Source organism: Python bivittatus, unplaced genomic scaffold (assembly GCF_059951505.1).
Source record: "Python bivittatus isolate LINGU-HERP-01145 unplaced genomic scaffold, Pbiv_v1 ctg000340_np1212, whole genome shotgun sequence".
In the NCBI taxonomy this organism is placed as follows: Eukaryota; Metazoa; Chordata; class Lepidosauria; order Squamata; family Pythonidae; genus Python; species Python bivittatus.
In genome coordinates this window covers 669942-688975 of record NW_028277056.1, presented here as the reverse complement: position 1 = coordinate 688975, position 19034 = coordinate 669942, and the positions used below count along the sequence as shown (strand labels likewise).

Sequence of the window (19034 nt, the reverse complement as noted above, 5' to 3'; positions counted from 1 at the left end):
CAGAACAGGAATGGTTGGCGAAGATGGTGGAATGAGCAGAGATGGCAGAACTAACTTGTTTGCTTAGAGAAAGATCAATTACTACATTTTTCAGTGACTGGAAACCCCGTATGGACTTTTTGCTGAAAAAGGAAGAAAATGAACTGATGATTTATGGATTTGATGATTAGAAAGGGTAGATAGTAGAAAGAAGGAAACTTTGATGTAACTTAGAAAGAGAGTGTAAAATACAAAGGTCCTTATAAATTGCTGTTAGGAAGATTGGAAGCACGTCTTTATTCTTTTTTTCTTTTCCCTTCTTTTCCTATCCCTTTTCCTTCCTTTTTTTTCACTCTTCTATTACTTTTCTCTATTTCGCTTATCTTTAACTTAAAATTTGTACTGTTTTTGCTCTCTGGAAAAACTTCTTTAATAAAAATCACACACGTGTGCGCGCGCTTATGTAATAAATGTTGGAAATGCCATGAAAAAGAAGAAATGTTTTACCATATGTGGGGGACACGTAAGAGAACCTCAGAAGTACTGGAAAGAGATGCACAGCGCAATGCAGAAGATTTTGGAATTTAAATGTGAAATGAAACCAGAGTTTTTGCCACAAGGTATAATCCCAGGAAAAAATCAACAAGAAACATCACAATTTAATGAGATACATGCTCTGAGCAGCGAGAAACAAAGTTTGCCCAGGAGTGGAAGAAAAACACCACTCCGATAATATCCGACCGGGAACTTAGATTCGGAGAACGCGCGGCAATGGCAAAATAGCAGGGACGCAGAACAGCAGCTTAACCAGGGTGACAGCACGCCAGCGGCCCGGCAGGCGTCCACGGGGCCCCAGCGCCGTCCGCACTGAATTAACTAGCGGCAGCGCCAGAAAGGGGGCCTCCGAAACCGCCTGCCGGAGCAGTCTTCTTCTCCCCCCGCCCCGCTTTTCTTTCTTTATCTATTGGCACTTCAGCTGCTGTCAGAGCTGGTTTCTTCTTCTTCTCCTCCTTTCCTTTCTAAGTCGCACAAGCAATGTCAAGTAACAATTCAGCGACGCCCCTTCGGCTGACCCCGGTGCCGGGCAAGGCCTCCCCGCTCCGCGGAGGGGCGGCCCGGCTCCCCGGGCGAGCGGGGGCCCGAGCGGCGCCGCCTTCGCCCGACGGGCGCGCGGCAGGGGCGGCCCTTCCTCCGGCGCCCCCCCCGGGCCCGGCTCTCGCGCCGGCCGGGGGGGGATGCCGCCCGTCCGCGAGCCCCGCAGCGGCCGCCCCTCGCGGGCCCGGGGAGACGGCGCGGCGGGCGGGCGGCCCGGCTCGAGGGCCCTGAGGCGCGCGGCCGGACCTGGGCGAGCCGAAGCCCGAGGCCGCGCTGCTCCGGGGAGCGGGGCCTCGGGCCGCGCACAGCCCGCGCCCCCGGAGGGCGCCCGCCCCCGCAGGAGGACCGACTCACCCGGGGCGGGGGATTTCCCGCCAGGCAGGCAGCCAGCCGGCCGCCCCCGCCCCCGCCCCCGCCCCCCGCCGCTTCGCCCCGGCGGACAAGCGAGAACTTTTCCGGGCTGCGACGGGAACGGGGGGGGGGGCGCCCCGCCCCGCCCCGCGGCTGCTGCGAGGGGGAGGCCGGAGCGCCTCGGCGCCGCGCGGGCGGGCGAGGGCTGCGGCCGCCGATAAGGCCGCGCGGCACCCGGCCCGCGTCTGCGCGCACCTGACAAGCGCCGGGGGGGCGCCGGCGCTGGGGCGGGGCGGGGCGTTCTCTCGCGGGGCGGGGCCGGGCTGCTTCCGCGTGAGGCACGCCGGGAGCCGGCCGCCGCTACCCCGGATTGGCCGAGCGCGCCCGCGCCGCCGTTTGAACCGCAGCCGCCGAGCCCGCGCGCTTCCCCGATGGCGCCCGCCAGGAAGAGGCCGCCGGCCCGGGGCGCGCCCAAGCCCTCGGCGCGGGGCCGGCGGGTGGACGCCTTCCTGAAGGACTTCGACCGGGAGGGTGAGCGCGCGGGCGGGCGGCGGGGCCGGGGGCGGCCGGCGCGGCGCGGCGCTGCGGGCAGGCGCTGACCCGACCCCCCCCCGCCTCTTGCAGTGCGGGCGCGCCTGGAGCAGGTGCGGGCGACGCGCGAGAGCCTGAAGAAGGAGGTGGGCGACCTGTACAACCTGGAGGTGCTGCGCCTGCCGGTGGCCCTGCGCGAGATGAGCTGGACCGGCTTCCTGGGTAGGCCGCGCGCCCCCCCGCGCCCCCGCCCCCCCGCGCCAACCCCGCGCTAACCCCCCCTCTCCCTCTCCCTCCCCCTGTAGCCCTCGGAGGGAGCGAGAAGGCGCTGGAGAAGGTCGCCTCGGTCAGTGAGTAGCCCGGCGGGGGGCGGGGGGCGCCGGCGGCCCCGGCGGGGCGGGGGGCCCGGCCCGGCCCGGCCCGCGCGAGCTCCCCGTCCTTTGCGCCCCTGCAGGCCGAAGCGGACATCGCGGAGATCACCCGGCTGGCCTCCAGGGCGATCCAGACGCCGCTCCGGACCGCCAGGAGAGGTCAGCGGGGGCCCGGCGGGCGGGTGGCGGGGGGGCCGGGGCCGGCCGCGCGGCCTGACGCGCTGTCCGTCTGTCTGTCTGTCTCCGCCCGCAGCCAAGAAGGCCAAGCAGGCCGTCGAGACCGTCGACGAAGGGGCCGCGTCGCCTCTCCTCCCCGCGGGCAAGAGGTCCAGGCAGGAGAGCGAGGCCGCCGCGGGCCCGGAGGCGCCGCGCCTGCAGCCCGGCAAGGTAGGGCCCTCTGCCGTCTCGGCGAGCCGGGGACGGGACGGGCCGGGGGGCCCCGGTCGGCAGGGCGGCCGGAGAGCTGAGCCGCCCCCGCTCGTGTCTTCCAGGCGCAGGCCTCGGCCAGAAGGGCCCCGGCGCCCAAGAGGAGCCGCCCGCCTTCGTCCCGGCCCACGCGTTTCCGCAAAAGGTAACGGGCGGAGGCCCCCCCGGCCGGCTGCGGCTGACGGAGTTTGCGGCCCCAAATGCCTGGAGGGCGTCCCAGGCTGTGGGCCTGGTTCTGCGGGGGGTGGGGTGGCGGGTGCCCCTCGAAGGCCAGGAAGAAAAGGCGCGTGCCCCTCGAAGCTGCAGTGGTGCAGAATCGGGCGGGGAGAGGCAGAAAATCCAAAGTTGTCTGGCTGGAGCAGGTAAAAGGACTGGAAGCGCAAGGATGCACCTGAAGACCCGGAAGGCGTCACGGGCAGAGATGTAGGATGGCGGGGTACCTGCTTGGGGACCATGCTTGGGAAACGGATCTAGGAACGGCGGCTGAGCGCAAGGTGGACGTGAACCAGGAGCACGTGGCCGGGCAGCAAACCAAATGCCGTTTGGGCTGCATTCGGTAGAGGTATAGGGTCAAGGTTGCAGGGAGTGACAGTACTGCCCCATGCTGCTCTGGTCACCACAAAGCAGAAAGGATGCTGAGGAACTCGAAAGAGCGCAGAGAAGGGCAAGAAAGGTGGTGCAGGGCTTGGAGGCTCAGTGCTACGAAGAGCGGTTGAAGGAGCTGGGTTTATTTAGCTTAAGGAAGAGGGAAGGCTGAGCGGAGACAGGGCAGCAGCCTTCTGATCTGCGAAGGGGTGTCCCGGGGGAGAGGGAGTGGGTCTCTTCTCCCTACGACGAGAGCCAGCAGGTGGAAGCTTTACAGAGGGAGATCCAAGCCTGAACAAAGGAGGGGTTTCCTGAGCACAGAGCTATTCAGCAGTGGAACGCCTGCCTCCGGAAGCTGTGGGGCCTCCGTCCCCACAGGTTTTCAAGAAAAGGCTGGGCAGCCGTTTCTCTGGGATGGGTGGAGGACTCCAAGGTGCCTTCCAACCCTGCGATTCTATGACCTCTTTCCTTCCGCGGGCCGGGACAAAATCATTCGTTTAAATTATAAGTAGTCCCTAACAACAAAAGCATCCTCTCCGTGGAACCGGTGACCCAGGGAGGTGGAGGGCTTATCTCCCCTGAGGGTGGAGTAATTGGAGCCCTATACTGAGCAAGGGGGTGGGCCAGATGGCTTCAAAGCCCTTCCGAGCCCAGAGTTCCAGTCTAGGGCTCTAGCAGCTAGCTTGGACGCCCAGGCCCAAACTAGCCATTGCAGCGGCGGCTGCTGTATTTTAACAGGTCCAGCAAAGTCAGCCTCATCACTCCGGTCAGCCGTGGGGCCCTCACAAAAGCTGCCAGTCCTGCGCCCACGCCTACTGCCAAGTTTGACTCCAGGTGAGCCCCTCTGCCCCATCTCTCGGGCTGCCTCAAGCAAGGGGCCTGGGTGCTGGAAGCTCCGGGGCAGGCTGGGTTGGACTGGCTTCCTGATCTTGGCTCCTCCTGCCTCCAGTGTTTTCAAGACACCTGGTCTGCGGGCCCCTGCCGCCCACGAGCCAGTCTTCAGCATCTCTGTGAACGGCAGCCCCCTGGCAGACAGCAGCGAAGTCTTCCTCACGCTGCCTATTGGCGGAGGAGAGGTAAGAGAGGCCTTCGGGCACCAGGGCAGCATGGAACCTGCCTCTGCCCCGAGTGGCGGCAAGCAAGGAGGGGCTTTACCCTCCCGCCTCTCCCCAGGGTGGGAGTGACTTCGGGGGCTACCGTTTCTCGGGACAGAAATGCCAGCTTTGGCTTGGCAGAGAGAAGAGCCCTATGCAGTTTGTGCGCTGATCAGGTGAGTCGGTGGGTAAACTGTGGAAGCAGCGGGAATACTTGCTTGGCCTCCAGAGAAGCTGCCCACTAGGCCTCAGCCCTGCACCAGGGTAACAGCCCTTTGTTCTCTGCGCAGAGCATCCGGATAAGGGCCAGCGAGCTCTCGAAGAAGGATCTGATGTGTCTGAACGCACAGACTCTGGGGAGCGTGAAGAAGTTGTCGGTGGGTTCGGCTGTCCCCCCTCCTCCGTTCTTCCTGGGAGCCCAGCGGACTCCCTCTTTCTGGATTTCTTGGGGCCCTGTCCGGTTTGACTGACCTTCCCGAATCTCTGTCGGCTGTCTTCCTGGGGCGTTGGCCTCTAGTTCCCGGGGTGCTTGGAGTGGGGTTCATTTGTTCGTTCACTTTAGACAGCCGCCCATCTTGCATAAGCGATTCTGGGCACGAACAGAGGCAAAAAACTCTCTAACAGGGATGGAATAGCAGCAGAAATAAAACAAGGTGGCCGAGGCCACCCACACTAATCCCAGCAACTCACAGGCTCACCTAACCCCCCTGAGGACAGACAGCTGTTAATGGCCTCCAGGCCTAGCCTCGGGGGAGTGGCACACCAGGTAGATGCAAAGAAATCTGATGCGACACAGGCATTGGGCCTTGGCTGCTCCAACAGGCTGCAGATCTTTTGGCCTCTGTAGGTTGGCAGGTCAGGTGTAGCGTTGCTGGGTGGAAGAGGAGCTGGGGGGAGGCTCTTGCTTGGATACCTCCTCCCTGGGTGGGCTGAGGCTGCATCCCTGTTCTCCACCCCAAGCAGGGTGGCACCTCTCTGTCCCAGCTCCTGCCCTGGCAGAGTCAGAAGGAAGAGGAGGTAACTTTCACCCCAGCAGTTTCAGCCAGCCGTGTCGTGGGGTGGACAAGGCCCTCTGGGTGTTTGTGCCAACCCTGTGGCGTTTCCTTGGAAGGAGTTCTGATTACCCACCATTGCTTCTCTTCTTCTAGAGTCAACTTGCGCATCTCTGTAGCAACATGAGGAAGTAAAGATGCCCTTCAACCAGCCGGCTATCAGTTCAGTCCTGGCCTGGGGGAGGAGAGGCTTGGCCCGAGGACGTCCTCCAAAGGCTGCAGGACCTCTTGAGGTCTCCATTTGGTTTCCTGCAGAACTTTTCTACGTTGCTTCTTCAAGGCCTTTGGGGAGGCCCACGGTTTCTCATGGTTTTAATTTTCCCTGATAAGAGGCCCACAGTTTTCCTGTTTGTACCCCACCCCACCCCACCCCTCCCCTCCCCTCCCCTCATCTTGCAAGAGATGCAGGCCGCAGTTTCTGGAGCTGCAGGAGGGCAGTGTGGTGGCTGGGAGCTGCCCTCAGTTATCCAGGGCTGTATTGGCTGGGTGGAATGTGCCTTTCTTGGGGCGAGGTGGGGCAGCCGCCTGCATCTATCCAGCTCCTGGCTGATTTGCCACGCAGCAGGCAGGTCACCACCTTTCCTGGGGTGGGGGGTGACCAGCAGTGCCCTTTTCATGCCCAAGCTGCTGCTGCTGCTGCTCCTTCTGTGCAAGTCTTCCTTCTCTGGGGGTTTCGGAGCTTCCAACCTCTCCAGCCAGTCGGCCTGGAACAGCCCCAAAGCCCTTTCTGCTCCATCTGGGTTGCTTAGGGACGGGTGGGCTTGGTTCTTCACGGCACCAGGGGGGCGGGGGGCAGTCTGGGAATAGAACCTCCCTGGTTGAATGCCTGCTGCTTATTCTCTTCTTTGTCCAGGGAGTCCTTTCCTTCCTGAACCCTTCTGTTGCTTTGTATTCCTCTTCCACTGGGGTGCAGCTGCGCCATTTCCTCAACAACTCTGCGTTTTATGGACTGAATAAAGTTTGTTGTCTTGCTCGAGGTCTATGTGGCTTCTTGAGATCATCCTGAGCCTGTGGGCACCCCTCCTGCACCGCTGCATGTCAGCTGGTCCCACCCACCACTCAGAATAGGGAGGTGCTCTTCCTGGGGCCCAGGAAACCCACCCTGGCACAGCCTTCCTCAACAGGGTGACCTTTCCCACCCCCCCCCGCCCCCCAAAGCCCAGTGCCATGGCAGCAGACCAGCGTTCTGGAAAGCAGCAGGTTGGGGAAGGATGAAGCTGTTCATTGATTGTTGGGTGGGGAGGTGGAGGTGTAAAGAAGGCAGGCGAAATCCCAAATGGAACGAACGGTATAATTGGCATTCGACTTACTTGCGTGACACACTTGATGTCATCATCGCGGCTCGCAGCAGCAGATGCTTATGGTGGGCAGCCAAAGTAGTTGAAATTTTAGCCTTTGTTAGAGAGAGAGCAGTTTTGGCCTTTGCAAAGTCATGCATTAATTTGGCTGTGTGAGTCCAGACTCCTTGATGCATCACCCAGTCCTGGCTGGGAATGTTTGAGAACAGCCGTTTTCCAGCTGGCATGAGGGGCTGCTCCATCCCATTTCTTGGGGCTGAATGTGGGTCTTCGCTTGGACCCCTCTCTGTCAGAGTAGCGCTATACGCCAGGCTGCGAGCGGTGCCGGAAGAAGAACAACTCGGACTTTGATTTTGTACTATCCACAGATTACACTGTGTACAATTATATGCGCGAGCTACTTCTTACAGGCGAATACAGTAATTCCTATATATACAGCAACACACCTAACTTACCAGCTAACCCACAATACTCCACAACGCGCAGAAACACTCAGCAGGCATATGTTCCACCCACGCTGCTGATGTTCCTTGCATTGTGCTGATTCGTTCCTAGTCAGTTGCTGGCAACTGGCTCATTAGCCATGAGCTCCAGCTATGTGGTTAGCTTTGTTGTTCTTTGTGTTGTTCACACAGTAAAATTCCTTTACTAATGAGTATACCCTAACATCCTCTCAGAGTGTTCAAGGCAAGTAGTACAGGAACCAACTTGCTGGTTGGTTCAGCCTGGCCAAGCGCTCAAGCGATCTCAGAGAACCGCTGAAACGCCAAGTGGCCGGAGGAGGGTAAATGTTTCTCATTGTTCAGAAGGGGGCAAAGGAGGACCCAGCCAACTGCAGCCCGGTCAGTCTGGCACTGACGCATGGGAAGATTCTGGGGCAGAGCAGTGGGTCCCTTGAGAACGAGGTGGCGGGATTATCACGGACGGTGTGGTCAGACTACCTGATCTCGCGCTTTGCCAGAGAACATCCTAGTAGATTCTGGGAATGCTGTAGGCCAGTGTTTCTCCACCTTGGCCACTTGAAGATGGGTGGACTTCAACGCCCAGAATTCCCCAGCCAGCCATGGGAACCAACCCTAACCCTAACCCAGCCATGCTGGCTGGGGAATTCTGGGAGTTGAAGTCCACCCATCTTCAAGTGGCCAAGGTGGAGAAACGCTGCTGAAGGCGTATCTCGATTCTCAGCAAATCTTTTGCAAAAGACCCACCAGACGATTACAAAGGTATGGGCTGGATGGTATAGTGATTATGGGGAAGCTTGACTGGTTATGTGCCATCAAGTCAATGTTGACTAATTTTTTATTTTATTTATTATTAAATTTGTATGCCGCCCATCTCCCCCCAACAGGTGACTCTGGGCGGCTCACAATGAAAATCAGAAACCCCATCAACAATTAAAAATACCCCATAAATAATTAAAACTATTTAACCCATTAAAAATCAAATCTAAAAACAAACCCTGTACATAAATACTAAAAACATTCAAGATGACGGGGGGGCAAGGTCAATCACCCCACAAGCCACCTCCACTGGTGCGAGCCCCCATCTGGCCCCCAGGCCTTCTGGCACAGCCAGGATTTCCCCCCTTTCCTGAAGGCCATGAGAGTGGGGGCACACCACCCCTCGGGAGGCAGATCGTTCCACAGGGTGGGGGCCACAGCAGAAAAGGCCCTCTGCCCAGACCCCACCAGTCGGAATTCCTTGACCGGTGGGGTCTGCAACGTGCCCCTTCTGCCGGACCGAGTGGGGCGGGCTGACGTCACCGGGGCGAGACGGCTCCTCAGACAACCTGGTCCTGAGCCATGAAGGGCTTTAAAGGTGATGAGCAACACCTTGAACTGGACCCGGCAGCAGACTGGCAACCAACGCAGCTCGCGTAACGGCGGTGTTATATGTGCCCCCCAGGGGCGTTCAGGACTGTCCGCGCCGCCGCATTCTGCACCAGCTGTAGCTTCCGGATACTCTTCAAGGGTAGCCCCATGTACAGCGCATTGCAGTAATCCAGCCGGGAGGGGCCCAGGGCATGAGTGACCGTGCGGAGGGCCTCCCGGTCGAGGAAGGGGTGTAAGTGCCGCACAACCCGAAGTCGCGCAAAGGCCCTCCTAGCCACGACTGCCGCCTGCTCTTCGAACAGGAGTCGTGAGTCCAGGAGGACCCCTGGATTGCGCACCGGGTCTGTCTGGGGCAGTGCGGCCCCGTCAAGAACCAAAGATGATAAACTCCTAGGTCTTGAGGCTCCCCGCACCCACAGCCACTCCGTCTTACCAGGTTCAGCTGAAGCCTGTTGTCCCCACAGCCTCCAGGCAACGCGAGAGGGCAGCCACGGCATCACTCAGGTCACCCGGGATGGAGCTGTATAATTGGGTATCCTCAGCGTACTGATGATACCGCATCCCCTGGTGCCGGATGACCTACATGACCCAGCGGTTTCATGTAGATCTTAAATGGGAGCAGCGAGAGCACCGAACCCTGGGGCACCCCACAGAGTAGGGGCCGCGGGTTGGACCTCTCGCTCCCTGTCAACACAGGGACCAGGGACCCTGGGTCCAGCCTTGGAGAAAGGAGCTGAACCAGCACAGCTCTGTGCCACCCAGCCCCAACTCCTGCAGCCGACCCAAAAGGATACCACGGCCAATGGTATCGAAAGCCGCCGAGAGGTCCAGAAGAGCAAGGATGGATGCGCTACCTCCATCCCGCTCTCGCCAGAGGTCATCCACAAGCACGACCACATAGATAGATTTTTGCCATGGCAATCTGTCCCTAATCTTCAGGTCTCCCAATTGTGACCCCATCGCCACTCTTGGCCATCCTCCTCCTTCCAAAAATGGAGACTTAGCTAGCTCAAAATGACGCTCAGACAGTGCTCATCACCAGCTCCTCCAAGTGGCCCCAAGTGGGGAGCCAGAAGAAGGTGTTGGTCAGTGGCCTGGAGAAGAGATGACTGCAGGGAACTATGATACCTGGCTTGGTAATGGTACTAGTGACAAAACTGTTGGAATAGCCCCCTTTGAGTCCACAGTGTGAGGTACGTGAAAGGAAGGAAATGTAGTTTTAGGTTGTATCAGCAGATTTAGAGCTTCCAAATCACGGGAAAGAAGAGTTCCACTTTATTCCGCTTTTCTCAGGCCCCTTCTCAGGTCAACCCCACACTAAGAAAGTCACAGAGACCCCAGAACAGGTTCAGTGAAGGTCTGTTAAGATGGCAAGGCAACTAGAAACACTGCTAGAGTGAGAGACTGAAGGAGCTGGGCAGACTGAGGGTGATGCAGTAGTTTCTTACAAATGCTTGGAAGATGCCACACGAAAGAACATCACGCCACGTTCTGGTGTTCCAGCTCGGCTCGATGGCCGCCTGGTGCTGATGCACTCATTGGCCTTCCTGCCCCAAAGAGGAGATGAGGCTGTGTGCCCCCAGGACCTCTGGCTCTGAGTGTCCGCAGGTGTGGGGGGGGCAAGGATCACGTCACAAAACGTGCGGGATGACATAAGCACGCAAACGCTGAGGCTTATCTACCTGCCTCAGACATCGGGGCGCAGGGGCGCACTCTTGACCTTTGCACGATAAAAAGCCCTGCCCGTGTTTCGTACATGCGGTGCTGTGGTGGTTTCTGGAGGATCCCGCCTCCTGCTTTGTAACGCTACGGTTGCATCTGCACGAAACAGGGCAGCCTTCGTCCACCTTCGTCATATACAGCAAGCCAAGCCAAGCCAAGCTGCAGGTGCTCGCTGATCAATATGCAACCTTCCTGTCAGCAGCAGCTCCTCTTCCTCGTGTGGCTCACCCAGTTCCAGCAAAGGAAATGGGACCCGTGCCTGATCTCTCCTTGGGGAGAGTTGATGATCACCTGGACCCGTGGTGGTGTACGGCAACTTCCAGCGTTGGACCGGACCCCTTAGGCCTGGCGAAACTGGACAATCGGAGTCTCTGTTCCAGTTCCAAGGGCACTTGATGCTCACGTCAAGTAAGGAGGTTCCCTGGTGAACTGCCTGAGTTTTCTTTTCTTCTTCTTTTGGCCCAGGCCAAAGAGTAACCCTTTCCAAGACTGCCTGCCCAATGCACAACGGGCTTAGAAGAATTGGGGGGGCTGCAGAGCACTTTCTCCCCAATGTCACCTGGACGAAACTAACCAACCGATCTCCCCAGCGGAGTCAGTCATCAAGAGGACAGAGGAGCAGCCAGTGGGGTGTGCTATCCCCCCATAGGAAGCAGCTGCCCTCTTGCCCTCCTGTGGGACCAGCAAGCAACCTCTAACTGAGCACTTGGGAGGCTTCTGCCCGTGGGGAAAAAAAACACCGGCAGGCACAGACAGAGTTGCAAAGCAGCCACACGGGAGTTGAGGCATGTTCAGCTTCTCCATCACCTGGGGCAGAGGGAGCCGGTCCTCTCTTGCCCATTTCTGTCTGAGGGAAGATGAGAGAAACGTGCCCTTGAGTCCCCGTGAAGGCTGGATAAATAACCTCCTTCCTTGCGTTGTTGAACCCTTTCTCCTCGCAAGACGAAGCCGCTCCACTCCATTTAAGAACTGCCTCCCTCTCCCAGTGCTGGTGAGTCATTTCTAGCCAGTGTACTGCCTTGGTGACCACTCTGTGACTTGGAGAACATGTCTGGCACCATCCTAGGAACCAATTCTGTAAACCGAAGGCTGATTTTCTCAGGGAGTGCCAGGTGCACAAAGGAGTTGAAAACATGGAAATGTTTCTTTATTGGATGTAGCAGTAAAATAATGTCTTGCAAGGAGTGGGGCAACCATGGCTGGAATTTGGGGCATCACTTTTCTCCCTTCCAGGCATAATTTCCTACTCCTAGAATCTAGATAAGAGAGTCTCACTCACCTAAGTAATCTATAGGAATCTCCAGTGCAGAAAAATGCCACTGTTTTTATAGGATCACCAAGTGCAGTGATAGAAATAAAGTAAATCAGAAACTAGTGAGATTATTATTATTGTTATTATTATTATGCAAAATAAATTATTATAAGCAAATGCTATTACTATACTATTCTTAAGAGCATAATGTAGCCAAAGTAGACTGTACTGATAATAGTAAAAAATGAAAGCTTTTCAGACTTTTTGGAAGAGCTGTTTAGAAGGTTTATACCTGTGGAGAAGAGCCAAGAGGATGTGTTTTCATCCTGAACTCTCCAGGCAAAGATCCTGATAGTTATAGGCAGGATTTTCAGAAGTCAGCAAGCAGGCAAATTCTCTTCCTTGGTCAGTATCGCCAGACAATAGTTTCCAGGGGGAAAAACAATTTCTGAACATCAGCAGTAGCAGGTTTCTTTCTTTGATCATGGTATCTCTGGTCTAGTTCCTTTATTAGCTGCTTTGAACCACTTCTCAAAATATTACCCCTTTTCTTCACATACTACAGCATCATATGTTAGAAATACTAACAACGTAATTTTTACTAACTGAGTGGCTGCCTTCCCTCTGATTCCCTCTATGGCCACTGTTAATCTACAGCCCCATCACCTTGGCTGAATTCGGAGGGTCTCACTTCTCAGCCGAGACGCATAAGGCTGCGCGGAGACACGATTGTTTCGGCAGACGGCTCCGTTGGTGAGAATGTTTGCAGAATTCAAGAGCCCCAGTTGGACTGGGCTGGGAGACGGGTTCCAGCCCGCCCTCTGCCCTGGAAGCTCCCTGAGTGACTTGGGTCCAGCCACTCTCTCTCTGCCCACAGGGGGCTGTTGTGGGGGTAAATGGAGGGCAAAGTGCCACATGCCTCGCCTTCTGCTCCGGGAGGTATAAATCTGGTGAGTAGATAAGCGTGTGGTTGATCATCTCTAACAACCATTCCAGGGGAGTTCTGGGGAAGTTACACTTTTGGTGCTGTTACATCAGCTGAAGGATCATGCTTCCAGGTGCAATCATTAATTAGTTTCTATAATTCATATTCTGCTACTTCAGTGGTATTTTACTGGGTCTAGTAGCCTTAGGTCTTTTTATATTTATACTTCTTCATTGCTCACCTTGTTTAAGAGGTGTATCTTCCATTCTAGTGGGCACTTTCTCCATGAAGGGCTCTTTTCAAAGGATCTTAGCTGGCCATCACTGCACCTCCTGACAGGGAATTCTATTGGAGTTTGACTATGACCTGCACCAGTTATCTAGTTCGAGCCCCAAGGCTGGGGGCTGCCCAGTCTCCACTTGAACACATCCAGGGTAGGGGAGCCCACCACCTCCTGGTCTGTTGGATCTACTGTCCAACTGCTCCTCCTGGTTGGACGTTTTTTTTCTAACGTTCAGTCAGAACCTGCCTTTGCTAACTTACATCTATTCTTCCATGTCTTGGTCAAACAGGTCTTCATCTTCTATCACAGGGGTTTCTAAACTTTTTGCCATCATCCCTCCCTTTAGTGCAATCTTAATGTACACTTCTCGCAAAAATCCAAATACCAAAATGAACCCAAATGGGCAATGAGCGCAATACAATGAAGCTTTGGGTGGGTTTATTGTAACAACGTAACTACAACGTTCTTCACACCTGCCCTGGACTCTGTCTGCACCTCCCCAAGGTAGGTACGCCTTACTGTTGGAGAAACCCTGTTCAACTGTGCCACCCTTACAAGTCTTTGCAGAGTACTCTCTTCCACTCACAGTTCTTTTCTCAGAGCTAAAGATTGCCAGCTTCTCAACCTCTCTCCAGATACACAAATATAATTATTGTATGCAACACCAGGCACCACACATAAGAAAGAACTTTGTTAAATTCACTTGGGTATTTATTTCTGTTTCCTAGGGTCTTAGCTACCCAACCCAACAACCCAATTTTGGGTCATCTTCAAACTGGACATGTCTTTTCTCTACCTTTTCATCCAAATGTTATTGATTTATTTAAAAGACTTGCATGGCCACCCATCTTAGACCATAACTCTGGTTGGCTCACAACGGTTATATAAAACCAAACATCATACAAAAAATAAAAGCAAAAAACAAAAACCCCAGAACCAGAAACAAAGAAATCTGGGGCCACAACCAGGCTCCCTTGAGGCAGCCAACAGCGCTCTCTTCCAGCTCCAAGGTCACCCTATCCCGGCATTTGGGGAAGAGCCAGCTCCTTATGGCTTTTCAGAGAGTGGGGTCCTGCCAGACACCAAGGGCAAGGCTGTTCCACAGGGCATGGGCTGCCACAGAAAAGACATGCTTCCTAGGTCCCGCTAGATTTAAGGAAAGGGACTGGAACTTGGCCACTCTATCCAACCGGGTGGAAAAGCCAGATGCCCTCCGGGAGAGGCGGTCCTGCAAACAGCCTGGCCCGGGCCCTGTAGGGCTTTAAAGATGAAAACCGTGTCTTCAATTCCACCTGGAAAGAAGTCGGGAGCCAGTGCAGCTCGCCCAGCAGAGGTGTTAACAAGGGCATCCCCAGAGGCACCAAGCACTGTTGATGTTGCTGCATTCTGGACCAGTTGTAACTTCGGGGTGGCAGCCCCATGTAGAACATATTGCAGGGATCCAACTGGGAAGAGACCAAGGCAGGAGTGATCGTGAGCAAGGCCTCCGGATCCAGGAAAGGGTGCAATTGGTGCACAAGATGGATCTTTGCAAAGGCCCCCTTCACCACAGCTGCCACCTTCTCTTCGAGCGGGAGCTGCAATTCCAGGAGGACCCCCAAATTGCACAGCAGGTCAGTCCAGCCCATCTAGACTCAGAGATGAACCATCACCAGCCCTGGGGGCGGGGGCAGTGTCAAAAACTCAAAGCCACTCCATCTTGCCAGGGTCGAGCCCATTCCTCCCCATCCAGACCCTCACAGCTTCCAGGCACTTGGTCAACACCGCAACAGCATCACTTTCCTGGCCCAGGGTGCAGATGTATAGCTGGTACCATCAGCATACTGATGAGATTGTGCACCATATCCTTGGACAACCTCACCAGCGGTTCCGTGTAGATGTTAGAGGAGAGGCGAAAGGCACCCCATATCGCAGGGACCCAGGGCTCGGCCTCTCCTTCCCCACTAACACTGACTGGAACCAGCCATGGAGGAAGGAGGAGAACCGCTGCGAAACAGCGCCTCCCACTCCCAACTCCCAAAGCCAGTCCAGAAGAACACCACAGTTGATGGTATTGAAAGCCTCTGAGAGGTCAAGGAGAACAAGGATGGCTGCACCACTCCCATTCTGGGCTTTCCAAAGGTCACGTGCAAGAGCAACCAATGCTGTTTCAGTGCTGTACCCTGGCCTGAACCCAGACTGAAAAGGATCCAGATAATCCGCTTCATCCAGGGGCCTTTGTAGCTCGGTGCCAACCATCCTCCCAACAACGTCCCTAAGAAAGGGAAGGTTGGAGTCTGGATGAAAGTTGCCTAGCACTCTTAGGTCCCAGGATGGCCTCTTAAGAAGGGGGCACATCACCACCTTGTCCAACTCAGGCAGTACCACCCCCTCCCACAAAGAGGCAATTAATTACCACTTGGACCCAACCACACACCACCTCCAGGAGACCTTAACCAGGCATGATTCCAGAATAGAAGTGCCTGAGCTCACAGCTGAGAGGACCCTGTCCACTTCCTCAGGATCAACTGGCTCAAACTCCTCCCAGATAACTGAGCTCAGACATGTCTTGGTCACTTCCAAAGGACCTGCCCAGTCAGAGTCCAACTCTGAGCAAGGTTGAGTGACTTTGTCTAACCGATGCTGAGAATATTCCTCACAGTAGCCCTGCAAGGGCTTCCTTGGTGCCTCCTTACCTTGGAGGGACCTGGTTACCCAAAGCGAGGCCACCAGCCAGCTATCTGCAGATGCAATAAGTTGCAGATCATTAAAATTGAAAAGTAGAGGATCCAGGATTGGACCTTTTTACACCTTTCGAATTTGATGAAGAACCGTTGATGAGCACTCTGACTGTGATTTTTGACCCAGCTGCATATCCAGTTAGCTGTCATGGCAACCCACACTCAACTTGCTAACCAGAGTGTTTTGAGGTCCTCTACCAAACGCTTTGCTGAAATCAAATTACACTATGACCACCCTATTCCCACAATTTACTAAGAAAGGGGGGAGAGAGAGAGAGAGGGAAGGGGAGAGAATATTAGTCGGGCAAGACTATCTTTTTTTTTTAAGTAATTTTATTAAAGATTACAATTACAGCAATGCAAACTAATACAAACTAAAAAAAAATAAAAGAATAAGAAGAAAAATTAGAAGGTGTAGAAAAGAAAGAAAAAAGAGAAAGAGAAAAGAAAGGAAAGGAAAGGAAAGGAAAAAAAGAATATAGTAAAAAAAAAGAAAAGAAATAAAGAAGTGACTTCCCCCTCCATCACAAATATAATTTTAGTATCTTATCATCTTCTCTTAAAATGCAACAAATGATCTCTTCTTCCCATATCCCATCTCTTATCCAATGGGATATGGATCTTAAATGGATCTCAATGGATCTCAAATCCATAAAACCTTGTCATTTCAGTCCTGATCAACAAAAGTTCATTAAGCGTTACCAGACATAACAATACATCTATTTTAACCTTGATCAAATAAACCAACTTTATATTCCTTCCTTTTGCGTGTAACAACCTTGATCCTTAGTCCCTTCAAAGAATGTCCTAAAACTTGATTTCTTTTCATTCTTTCTTTGTCCCCTCTCATAAAATTCTTCAAAGCTTTAACAGGCCTCTTTTGTGAATCCAATATAGGAAAATTATCCAGATCACTCTCTTGGTTTGTTATTTGTGTATCCCTTTTAATCATTAAGACATCAGCTGGGTTTCTTTTGTATATCCAGTGTAGCATTTTTTTTCCATACCATTCTTGTAGCCTGTCATTTTTAAATCCACTTTCAGATCAGTCTCAGTCTTGTCCAGTAAAACTTGTTCCTGTTCCATAACATCTTTTATACACAGTCTATCTATAAAGGCAGACGTTCTTAAAATTAATTTCTGGGTCCATTGTTCAAAAATATCCTTCCGTATGTCCAACGTTAAAATATTTTGCTCCATTCTGTATTAGTAAGTCAAATTTAAGTGTTCTTCTCCCTTAATTGTAATCTTTAGTTCCTTCTGGTTCCCTCTAGTGTCCAACCTTCAAAGTCTCATCCTGTCCTGTTTTTTTTTTTTTTAAAGAGCATTCAAAAGAAGACCATTTTTCCCACCAGAAGGATTCTTAGACTAATTCCAGAATCTTATTTCAAATCCATCTGGACCCTTAGTCCAGTTGTAACTTTCCAAAATCAAAGTTCTAATCACCTTTTTGCTGTTTATTTCCCCAAAATATATTTTTTGAGTCCTTAAACTTGTATTTAAAACTTCTTTCACTAAGGATTGAAGGAAACTCACCCAGTGCAGTAATACTTGAATAGCTGAAAAGCAGTAAACAAACAATTTCCAAAAGTGATTAGAAGAGGAAGTGTGCAAACCCAGTATCCTTTTAAAGGTGCTGACTGCAATTTGAGCAAGACAGTTATTCCCTTGTTTCCCAGAGCTCTAAACCCTCCAGAGATCACTGTCTTGTGGTCTCTTTGTGAGAAGCAACTGTCTGGAGTGCTTGTGGGCAATTTCAAGTCCTCTCCTTGTTCAGAGAGGAATTATCCTTGTGAGATGGGCGGTGTCTAAATTCAAAATATATACATACATACATACATACATACAAACTATCAAGGAGCTGCTTTACTTGCCAGTTCTTCATTCCACTGTGGTCTTCTTCCACAATTTATCTACTAAAACAGGGCCAAAGAACTGACATTGTCTCAAAAGTTGTGTTCAAGGTCTATTCCCTTTCATTCCAGGACACAGAATAACAGATTTAAGGAACAAAGGCATTTTCCAGTTGAATGCTAGAACGGACTTCCTAAGAATAAGACCAGCTTGATAGTAGAATTACTGGCCCAGAGAGGTGGTGGCTTCTCTTCACTGGATGTGAGGCCGGACAACCATCTGTCAGGATGCTTTCATTTGGATTTCTGCCCTGGGGTTGAATTCAAGGGCCCAAGGGCCCTCCCAACTCTAGCCAATTTCTTTTCAAATCAGACACCACTATCTCTATCCCTCTCTCTATCCCTCTCTCTATCTCTATCTCTATCTCTATCTTTATCATCTCTATCTCTATCTAATCTATCATCATCTATCATCTTTCTATCTATCTTAGGAATTAAATTAGAGGGGGAGGGTTTCCAATATGCCGTAATTCATATAGTACATGCTTGTGATGCCTTTAAATTAAGTGTTCTTATTTTAAGTAGTGGCTTTATTCAAATTTGGCTTTCCCTGTAATTCAGAGCTCATAAAATATTAGCAAGACTCATTTTACAAAAATCAGACTAAACTCCCAATTAATAATGGGCTCTTTTTCCACAATTTACCTACTAAAATGGAGCCAAAGAACTGACATTGTCTCAGAAGCAGTGTTCACATAACACATCAGCAGACCTATTTGCACAATATGATAAACTTGTGCCTCCAGAAAATCAAAGACCTAAAAATAGAAAATGATGAAATTATGGTTTCATTCAATGTCTCAGCATTCTTTTTTTTAATAAGAACTTTATTAAATTTCAGTGAAAGATAAAATATAAGGAAACAAAAAATAGAAAAAAGGATTGAAAAAGGGAAAGATCAGAAAAAGAACAAAATTTAAGGTGAAAAAAGAAAAAAAGAAAAAAGATAACATGACTTTCTATGGTACAGGTACAAATATATAATATATTCCCCACTTACTCTAAAGTTTAAACTAATACACAGTATTTCTATGATCATAAACAGTATTAATCATCAAATCCCAAAATTAAAGTTTTTTTTCAGTTTCAAGCAAAAAGTCCAAAAGCAGTTTCCAAGTAGAAACAAAGCTAGACAAAGTCTTTTCTTTAATCAAAATAACCAATTTCACCATCTCCACCAACTTCATCAACTTCACCATCCATTCTTCAGTTGTAGGTATTTGTGGGTCCTTCCATTTCTGCGCATATAAGAGCCTCGTGTCCCAGCACTCTTTATCTGGAAGTAGCAAAGAAATCCATGTCAGCAGGACTACACAACACGGCCAACCTAGCCAAATACACCCAGATCGGAATACCCGGAATCGTGGCCCTCATCGACCTCTGCCTCACTACCTACTTTCAGTCTGATGGACAAATATACCAACAAATTAGGGGAACACCCACGGGATCACCACTCTCAGGACTCATAGCGGAGATTGTAATGCAACGCCTAGAAACTATAGCACTTCCACACATACAACCCAAAGTATGGATCCGGTATGTAGATGACACCTTTGTTATAATACAAAAGGAACAACTAGAGAAGACACATGAAACCATCAACAA

General features: G+C 52.4%; 1 protein-coding gene across 1 annotated transcript; it reads left to right on the top strand.

The window, feature by feature from the left end:
• The first annotated feature begins 1622 nt into the window (after positions 1-1622).
• Positions 1623-6460, top strand: CDCA8 (cell division cycle associated 8). Its single transcript, XM_088140348.1, has 10 exons — positions 1623-1956; positions 2050-2178; positions 2262-2302; positions 2411-2486; positions 2581-2714; positions 2819-2898; positions 4077-4172; positions 4288-4414; positions 4723-4809; positions 5581-6460. Exons 1-10 carry the CDS (start codon positions 1857-1859, stop codon positions 5617-5619), a joined length of 909 nt encoding a protein of 302 aa, XP_087996474.1. The 5' UTR covers positions 1623-1856; the 3' UTR covers positions 5620-6460.
• The last annotated feature ends 12574 nt before the right edge of the window (positions 6461-19034 follow it).